This window comes from Crinia signifera, chromosome 12 (assembly GCF_055691185.1).
Source record: "Crinia signifera chromosome 12, ASM5569118v1, whole genome shotgun sequence".
Lineage (NCBI taxonomy): Eukaryota > Metazoa > Chordata > Amphibia > Anura > Myobatrachidae > Crinia > Crinia signifera.
Genome location: NC_139228.1, coordinates 68,977,124 through 68,987,198, shown reverse-complemented (window position 1 = coordinate 68,987,198; position 10,075 = coordinate 68,977,124). Strand labels below are relative to the sequence as shown.

Genomic DNA, 10,075 nt, shown 5'->3' with positions numbered 1-10,075 from the left:
AATTCACTTGGCACTCAAAGGGTTAAAGAACCGTCTGCTACAACAAGCATTTTTTCTTTCGTTATATAAACCGGTGTGCATGTCTGTTATCAGCATTCTTCTGTAACAGCCGAACAGACACTCCCAATGGTTCACACTGGTTTAAATAAAGTTTGGATCGGATAAAAAAAAAAAAAAAAAAGCCTTTTAATACTTTACATTGTTTACTTAATGTATGAGGGGGTGGAGCAATAAGTTAACAGGCCACAACACCCAAACCCATTCCTCCGGCACCTGGTCTGGGTGGTCCCTCTCATGTTTTTAAAATAGCTACAACTTGACAAGCACTGAGGAGCAGACCATTCCTGATTGGATGAGAGAAGCGATCTATGATTTAGGCCCCTTTCACACACACACCGGCAGCCGCCGGACTCCGAAACCCTGCAAGGCCAAGAGGCTGTGCCGTGCACAGAAGTTTACAATGGTTGGGATGGCCACAGCCTGACAGCTGTCCTTTCCAGTGGTGAGAGCCGACTGCAACCGGGCAGCTGGGCCGTGGCCATCCCATGTGAATGGACACACTCCTATCCATTATTAACTAATGTGTACAGCACGGCTTTTCCCGATGCAGGGTCTCGCCGCCCGGCCGGAGCTGGAGCGTGTGAAACTGCCTTATATGTACTGAAAAAGTTTAAATGACGTTCTGAAGCAGTTTAGTTACACCAAGTCAGAGGGTCCCATGTCATATTTCTATTACATTGATTAGTTTACGCTTATATCTATTTATAAGTGTGTGTTTGATGTGGAGGCCCCAGGACAATCAGTGTCCTGGTCCAAAAATGTATTTTGGCATCTCTGTGTACAAACAAACTGTATATGGATCAGGGACACACCTGAGCGTGAACAGAGACCAACAGACCTTGGGCCAGATGCAATAAGCTTTAAAAGTGATAAATGGAGAGTGATAAACAGCCAATCAGCTCCTACCTGCCATGTCACAGACCGTGTTTGAAAAATATCAGGTAGGAGCTGATTGGCTGGCTGTTTATCACTCTCCATTTTATCACTTTGAAGCTTATCCAAACCAATACCTGATAAGGTTACGTGAATGACACCCGTCCTCCATAAACAATTTATGTAAAAAAAAAAAAAAAAAAAGACCCAAAACAAATAAAATGTTATCTTTTATTTAAAATAAAAAGCATTTATACATCATTTAATTCATAACATAGCATAACAAAACTGTAACTTGTGTAGAAGGGATGAGGTCTCTCGTGCGGCCCATTGACAGAATGGCCAAATATTGAGCGGTGTTATCCGACGGGACAGAAACTTGTCAGGATGTGAGGACTAAGATCAAATAGGTCATAACAGGTTCCGCAATAGTCAGTAACTCCTAACCATTCAGATTGGAGGAACATCTAATTCTATTCTAAAAGTCAGTCCTCCTACTTTGTGGAATATTCAGTTGGGGCTTTGCAGTTTGCGTTACATCGGCCGCATAGACTGCGTCGTGGCACATATAACAGAAAAGGGTTAGTGTTAGTCTCTCATTGCACTTTCCTCAGCCAACAAATGAAGGTTCTGCTGCATTGACCCGTCGACCCCTCTAGGAGACACAGTCTCTATCGGAATAGTATGTGACCTTTAGCACTGAGCCGGTTGCCGGCCAACTAGACATAGCCGAATGGGGTATAAGGTTGTTCTATTTCAGTTCAATGCCAGACCTGTCATACACCTGAATGGGCCACTAGCTCTAAAGTACAGCCTGATATACAATCATATAACAATCCCACATGACCTAACAAAACTTAAAAGTTAGCGCATTGTGTAGCGCACACGGACCGGTTATTTGTAGTCTACGTATGCTACGCAGTGGTAACCGCATGGGGGTGATTCAGGTCGACTCGCAAGGAACCAAATTTGCATCCATTCCGATAGGAGGGGGGGGGGGATATTCGAACACCATCGGCGAGTATCAAACTCGCTGAGGCATATGAATGGGTAGGGGACAGAGAGGGGAACGCCCAGCATTTTCTAGGAGTTTCGCCGAGAATGCTGGTGGGCCGATGCCTGCCAGAGGCGGGCTGCTGACACCACATGATGCCAGCCCCCCCTCTTCGGGGGACTCTGACGGAAATAAGTCACTTTTGATTACTTCTTTCTGAAGAAGGGGAGAGAAATCATTTGATGGTCAGCAACCATCGAATGATTTCTCTCCTTCGGTCAAATGGGAGGGGGATGTGTTCTCAGTCAGGCGGAGTTTAGCAGCGAACGACTTCTGCTTAGCGAGCGGTCCTGAATCACCCCCTTTGTGTATTACACAAGTGTACGTCTGATATTTTATACCTGCGTGGCAAAATGACCGATCATAACCATAAAATTGATCTGTCGGGCACCATCTAGTAGCAACACTTGAATCGCCACCATAGAGGTGAGGAGCAGCGCGCTAGCCTTTTAATATATAGGATTTTTTTTTTTTGTGTTACTATAAACGTTCTAGATCAGGAGCTTGAATTTTAGGTTTCGTTAAGTCGTCCTAGCACCATATTTCCCCACCCACATGACCTATTGCAGAGACTATATCGTTCTGTGACACGAGAACATTATAAAACGTAGTGATTTTTTTTTAATACACAAATAAAAAGGAATACATTCTTAAAAGTATTTTTTTTTTTTAACTGCAGATATAACTTTACCTAAAGCAACACAGTGAGTAAGTAGGCAAAAAACAGAAACACTGTACAGTTTTATAAAATTTGTGTTTTTTGTACTTTTTTTTTTTTTACATAAGTTACACAAAAAAAAAAAAAAAAAAAAAATTGTATACTTCATTAGACCTTTACTTCATATCGCCATGAATCATTGCATATCTGTCGCACAGAACGCTGGTGAACACTACATTTTGCTTAATACTATACGGTGTAGATAGTCAGAGTGGAAAAGGTAATATAATGGGGCATGAAGTAGATACTATACCTTATATTGTGTCGATTGCCTACATAAATCGGAGGCGGCCATGTTTGCAGGTGAACCAAACCTCACAGGAACACTGTCTATTGCGTCACTAGACCGTAAAGACATAGCCCATTGGCTCTATTCAAAAGCTGCCCTTTGATTTAGCAACTCCATGTTGAATCACTAACTTGGTCAGAAGTATCGGTTCAAAATGGCCGCCGCCTGCCAATCTAAGCGACCGGTACCCTACGTTAGTGTGTTTTCTTGAATACTGTTCTTAAAAAAAGCCCATAAATTTAAAGTTGACCTAATAGGTGAAAAAGTAACAAGATAAAACACTATTCAGAAGGCAGGACAATTTAAAAAGTCCATACATTAATTATATATTTTTTTCTTTCTCAAGGAACCAAATGTTCTATAGAATTAAAAAAAAAAAATACATGCATTATACCTGATTGTTTTCTTTTTAAGCCCTGTAGTGAATAGCTCTCATTTCTTGCACTATCTTTAGCTGAGTACACAATTAGCCCCCTTAGCAGCTAAGAAAAAAGGGAACCCGCCTCTTGGACCATGGGCGGAAAAGCACATATGGTAGAGATCCTGATATTGGACAGTGACCCTTTGGACAGCGGGCGGAGCTGGATACAGATCACCGGGGTGGCGAAAGGAAGTGCTCTGGTCAGTGCACGCAGCTCGCTAAATGCAATACGTTCTCAGAGTGGATACATCTCAAGCTAACGTTTATTTAAAGGGTTTTTTTTTTCTTAAGCAGCATACTTAGGAAAAAAAATAATTAAAATTAGAACAGCCCCAGCAACAGGGAGGAAAGCAGGGCATGGATCTCACACCCATCCACTGGTAAGTTTGAAGAACATCTCCTCGTCGAGACTTTCGTTCTGGTCCTTGGCCCGCGTGGACAGGAAAATGTATCCACCAATGAATTCGTGAACGACTTTGCAATCCACTTCGGTGCATATGAAGGAAAGCCTCATTTCATCCGCAAACTCCACGGTTACCTGCAAGGTACACAACACATGGGAAAAAGCTGTCTGGCTGCACAATTTCCTGGGGATTTCCAAAACCACACACACACACACACACACACACACACACACACACACACACACACACACAGTAACAAAATAAACTTTTACCCTATAAACTGCAGAAACACTCACAGCAAGGTGCTACTGTGCAGACTTCTGTCCGTACAGGACCTTTATACGACTGAGCTTTCTCAACTGAACGTCTATCTTTTGTATATTTGACGCATCTCCCCTCAAGATCAAAGTATAGAAAGAAAAAGGAGTCTCTGCATACTTTATCTCTCACCAAGACTTAGTAAATATGCCTAAAATAGCAATATCATTTTTCAAACGAACCATCTGTAACAGGGCAGTTAAGGGCTGGTTGGTAGGCATTTTCTACATCTCCTCCCATAGTGGCAATTGAGCAAGGCTGGTCTTGGGCAAGGCCAATTATGTAATCCATGGTTTCACAACTCTGGGTCCCCAAATGCCACCAACATGCCATTCTTTGTGGAGGGTCTGATCTCTCACACAGGTGAGCTAATCTACATTGCCCATTCATTTTTTATCCCACCTGCTTCAACGGACAGCAATTCTCAGAACAGGACTTGTAGGATGCGTGAGGGATAAGGTTGAGAACCACTTACGTAGCCAAATAAGACGGCATGCGACACAAGTCAGTATCCAAAATCGGTATGCCTGTAACATTTGTAGCCCTTCTATATTGTAGGCAACAAACAGCCTGCAAGCGCTCTTGCCAGCAGCACTTGTACACCGTATCATTGCTGAGGAGATAAAGATCATGGTCTGCCCTCTTTCTACCATTTCCTTGTTGGACGTCAGCATGTTTGTATATTACTCCAGCCAAAAATCTTGTGGTCTCCAGCCACATGTACTGCATGAGGTTTAAGACCTAGCAGCATCCTAAGTACTGGTCTGGGCATAACACATAACACAATGGGTGTAGGTTGCAGGCAGAAGACCCTCTCAGCAGCTGTAGGGGCCTCATCCAATTGTGCTGGAGTTCCATAACCGCCCCTTTGATCCATTGGAAGGAAGCTTTCGTGCCGGAGCGGACACGGGCATTGTAGGGAATTGTGGGCTTTCAGCTTTGCAAAGGCAGTTTGGGGAAAGCTAGCTTCTCTCCCAGTGTATACAGGAGGAGCGCAAGGAGAGATCCACTAGAAAATGTTTTGGGGAGGACCGGAGTTAGGCTAACCTCAACACCATCACAGCCCAACATCCCTGTACATAAATGCAGATGAAGCCAGTGCTACCAGGAGCGGAGTCATTACAGGCCTTGTTCCTAGTGACTGGGATAAAGCTGTACCATACAAGTTCTTAACAAGTGTTAGACCTACATGCACCCCTATGATAAATCTTATCAGCGGCTCAAAAGTCTCACCATTTTGATCTCCCAGTTGACATTCCATTGCTTCATGTTGCTAAACCGCCATGTTTTAATAGCATCTCCAGTGTTTGCGTCCATCCTGATGAGGCGATTGTAGGTAATGCCGATCAGCTCTTCTTTCTTGCCACCTTGGAACCTGCAGAAGAGCATGAAGCCTGTGTAAGTACATGACCAGCGAATTAGCAGTGCCACGAGCAAGGTGGGTTCTGGATTTCCCAGGTCAGATACTTTCACTTTCCCGCACAGTCTCTGTTACCGATCCAAATAGCACACAAATTCCTTGCGCCAGACAGAGTCCGTACTGACCTGGCGATAAAATGGGTGATTCCAAATTCTGGCAGCGACTGCCAGGCCTGGATGAACCTCATCTTCGCTTCTATTAGACTCATCTGAGCCACGTTCTGGTGCGCCTCCAGGATCCGGGCTGTAATCTGAGCAACAATAAAAGACGGGTCAGAACAGAAATCCACACGCAAATGAATAAGGATGACATGAAGGAGCAGCGTTATCAAGGTGGTATAACAAAGTCTGATTACGTCTGGCCGGAATTTGCAGGAACGTTGTTATGGCGTCAGCAGCAACCTACTCCCTTTAGTTTGTTTGCAAATGACATGTATGCTAAAGGATTAGCTCCGGACCCAATAAAAGGGCTGTATTAGGGGATATTGTATTTTTACTTAAGATGGGAGACAGCTGATGGCAGAAAGAAATGTTGGGCACTGGGTGGATAAGGGTGAAACAGAACAACTGATAAGGGGTTAAATGCAAAGAAGAACTGCACAACATGCACTGAAAAGATTAGTAATGATACAAACGCTACATATCAGTAAATAAAAGGTTCCCACTCATCCAGATTCCTTACATCTGTCCCTGGCATAACTTAAGCCGGGTACACACTATAATGATCTCTGCCCGATGAGTCAGTTCGGGCCACGTGGAATGAATGTTGTCCGGATCGTTCAGTGGGGATTCACTGGCAAGTTGTTAGACATTAGGTCGACATGCAGGAAGGTCGACAGGGTCATTAGATAGACATGGGGTTTTTCATTGTTTTTTTGAGCTGACAGGCGGTATTTCATGCCCTACCATCCACAAGGGCGTGGTGGGAGAATAAATAAGAGCATGGTGAGCGGACGCGGTGCACTTTAACCTGTGTCCATGTCGACATTCGGGTCAAAAATTTGAAAAACCCCAATGTCGACCTTTTGACTGTCGACCTAATGACTGTCGACCTAATGACTGTCTAACAACTTGCTGGTGACAAACTGATCCACACCCGTTCAGTGTTTATGCGAAAATATGCGTGCCCCCTTACTGTGAAACCTTCTATCCAAATCACAGAGAATGGGACAACCCAATTGAGGTAGACATGCATTGGGTCGGCCACTGAAATAGGTTGACATGGCTAAGGTCGACAGGGTTGGAAGGTCGACATGTGTTTTTTCACGTTTAAGTGTCCCGAATGTCGACATGGACACAATCGAAGTTTACTGCTGCGCTCAGAACACTATTCTATGCACCATCCACGCCCAGCACAAAAACACCTCATGTTGACCTTTTAACCGTCAACTTATCCTTGTGTTGACCTTCCATGTGTCTCAAAAAAAGAGGGGGGGGGAGGACACGACCGTATCTCCCACTTAGCACCCATGTGGGTGCGTGGCAAGCTAAACTAGGTGATAAAGTGAATTCCATCCACAGACACGCATCCGCTGCTGCCAGCAGATGACGAACACGAATTCAAAACACAAGTGTCTGGCACGTGGACAAGTCAGTGGTTATCTGAAATACCAGACTCTAGATCGGTACTGGGCAAACATTGGCACATATCGTGTTAATCTACAACTGCCATAACGCCCCAGCCGGCTAATACCCAGAATCACGCAAAGGTTCTGCCTAACAGCTGACAGGGCCCAGCTCTGAGTAACCAGTGACTGAGCCGAGCGCTGGGCATCCCGGCTGTACATTAGCAGCTAACGAAGACACTTCATGGAATAAAGTAGCTGTAGGGTAGATTTACTAACTGCACGGATCATCTCACTACATATATTAGGTGCATTACAGCAAATCGGCCACTGACACATACACTACTTATACTAGCAACTTACCCAGTCTCTTACATAGCCTGGCTGCAGACGGCAATGCCGAGAAATGGAAGGAAGGATCAAAGATAACAGGGAAGGTGGAGATAAAACAAAAAAAAGCAAAATGAGATTTATGGATAAAACAAGCAAAAGAAAAAGCTCAGCATTTCTCCCGAGAACACGGGTCCGGCCAAACATGCAAATTACCTTAGAGAGAAACAAAAGCAAAGGTGAATACAAGCAAAGCAGGAGGTGACTGCAGCGGTGGAGGATGCAGGCAGGACGGCTACTGTATGAATCGTTCTAACATTACATACAAATCCCAGATTTCAGTGTCCACGGAACGTGACCTCATCCACATGCACGGTGTAGAACGCCGATTTAAAAGCATAAGACACCCCCCTTTGCTGGGTTGCAAGCAGCTGACTGAAAAGTCTCCCTCCCTGATCAGGGCATCCGGCACTTCCATTCTGCAGACCCCCTGATAATGCTGGAGTGGGCAGTTCTCAATGAACACACCACAAAGGTGAGCCATTTGTTTTGTCACCTGATCATAGTAATGCCCACTCCTACACTCTGATTGGCGGGTGACTAATGGCAGTCACCAAATCAATGTGCTACTTTTTAAAACAAATCAGAGCGGTTGGTCTAGGACCAGTGGTAGCCAACCCTAGCCCTCGAGAGCTACCAACAGTTCACATTTTCCAGACAACCTAGCTGCTGCACAGCTGCACTCATTAATCACTGACACATTTTAAAAGATAAACAGGTGGAGCTAATTAGCTCACTTGTGATTCTGTGAGGAGACCTGCAAAACATGCACTGTTGTTAGCTCTCGAGGACTAGGGTTGGCTACCCCAGGTCTAGACAATCCTGAGGTTCCATGGGGTATGGATCCATAGGTCACCAGCAAGTAGGATGACAACACTAGGTCGACATGGTCATTAAGTCGACATGGGTTTTTTTCTTCTTCACTTTTTTTACTGGAAAGTCGACAGTCAAACACTGACGTAGCACCGAGTCCCCTCGCATGGCTCACTTCACTAGTGGATGGTAGGTGCATGAAATACCACCTGTTGGCACATGTTGGCTCAAAAGACAGTAAAAAACCCATGTCGGCCTAATGACCCGTCGACATACTTGCTGGTGACCCAATGACCGTATCCAGTTCCATGGGCAGCAGATACAATCCTATTTAGTGTGGGCCACCACTACTCGAGTGGTCACCGTGTAGACTGAAACCTGATTAGGGATGCAATCAACTATTTAAAATAACCAATGGCTTATGGCCGATGTTTAATACTTTTGCCATTGATGTGGAAGAACCAGATTGTTTTCCTACATCGATGGCACAGTAGAACCAATGGTTTTTATTTCCCACAAGGTGTCAGAACATGGAGCATAGTTCCGACCAAGACATCTCTGAAGCCCCGCCCCCAGTTCCGATTGTCTAACAGGCCATTCAATCAAAGAAAATGGATGAACATTGATAGCTAAAACGATCGTTGGTTATCCATCACATAGTTTATGACTATTGACGACTTGTTGCAGTATCACCATCGATGGCATTTGCACCGATGGCCATCCCTAAGCCTGATACCACATATTGGGATTTAAAAATCCCTGTTTAACTTAACGCGCAAGTGTATTTAGCCAATCAGATCATTGGCTAAGAAGGCTGGTCAAGCACCAAGACACATCCTCCATCCCAGCACGCTATATGACCAGGGCAGCCGCAGCTTGGCCACTGGGGGCAGTCACTGGTTACCAAACTTTTTTCTTTTAAATCTTGGCGCGAAGTTTTGGGATCCATTGCTCTAAGTCAATGGGAAGCAATTATGTTTCCGGAAGAAAATGGGTTTGGATTAACTTACTATTTTTAATCACTATATAGGATGAGGTTTTTTCGGTGAAAGAATATCATTTATTCCCTCCAAGACTGTTAATAAAGATAATAAAAGAATGTAAAAGTCTGTAGGACTAACTGAATAAAGGTCCTTTGTACCGAGCAGCCAGAGGACAGCTATCACTGGCAACAGACAGATAACATTCCCCACATTCCCCTGGCACAGCACATCCTGCAATGTACATGTCATGAGAATCTGTGCTACAGAAACGGCCCATCCGACCTCTGGGACCATAGAGGGAGCCGGCTTGCCGGATGTGGGCAGGCATGTCACTATTAACCGTTTGCTGCAGCCTCGCATACACCACACAAAGCCCCATGCCGTGTACTGCGCTATAAGCCAGATCAGGCACCGGTGTCCGATAAACCCGCCAACAGGAGGAGGAGGCGGTCGCCGGTACCTGCTTGTTCTTGTACTTCTTTAAGTATCGGGGTGACACGACACATTCTGGGTTAATGTCAGAGTTGACTTGGTCAGGGATGAACTGGGGGTCTGGGTTCAGGTGCTGCATCTTCAGGAAGGACAAGATGTTCTGGACCTCTAGGTTGTAAGAACTGTCTGCCATGGTCTTGCCTTTGGACGCCAACCTGCAGGCTGCCATCCAGTGGGCATACTGCTTCTCCTGCCAGGATACAAACAAACAGTTACAGATAAACTGGAAGCAGCACAGATGATAATAATAATAATAATAATAAGCAGAGGATTTAC

At 44.8% G+C, this 10,075-nt stretch overlaps 1 protein-coding gene across 6 annotated transcripts in view; it reads right to left on the bottom strand.

The window, feature by feature from the left end:
- Nucleotides 1-1,150: 1,150 nt before the first annotated feature.
- FERMT2 (FERM domain containing kindlin 2) overlaps nt 1,151-10,075 on the bottom strand; it is a 54,227-nt gene continuing 45,302 nt past the window's right edge. For 4 of the 6 annotated variants that reach the window (XM_083166614.1, XM_083166618.1, XM_083166615.1 and 1 more), the window contains 5 exons: nt 9,768-9,989; nt 7,485-7,505; nt 5,683-5,807; nt 5,371-5,512; nt 1,151-3,953 (listed from right to left, as the gene is read on the bottom strand). In XM_083166614.1, coding sequence (XP_083022740.1) covers nt 3,780-3,953; nt 5,371-5,512; nt 5,683-5,807; nt 7,485-7,505; nt 9,768-9,989 — 684 coding nt within the window. In that variant the 3' untranslated portion in view covers nt 1,151-3,779. The remainder of the gene's footprint in view (nt 3,954-5,370; nt 5,513-5,682; nt 5,808-7,484; nt 7,506-9,767; nt 9,990-10,075) is intronic. The other 2 variants (XM_083166617.1, XM_083166619.1) reach the window with 1 other exon arrangement.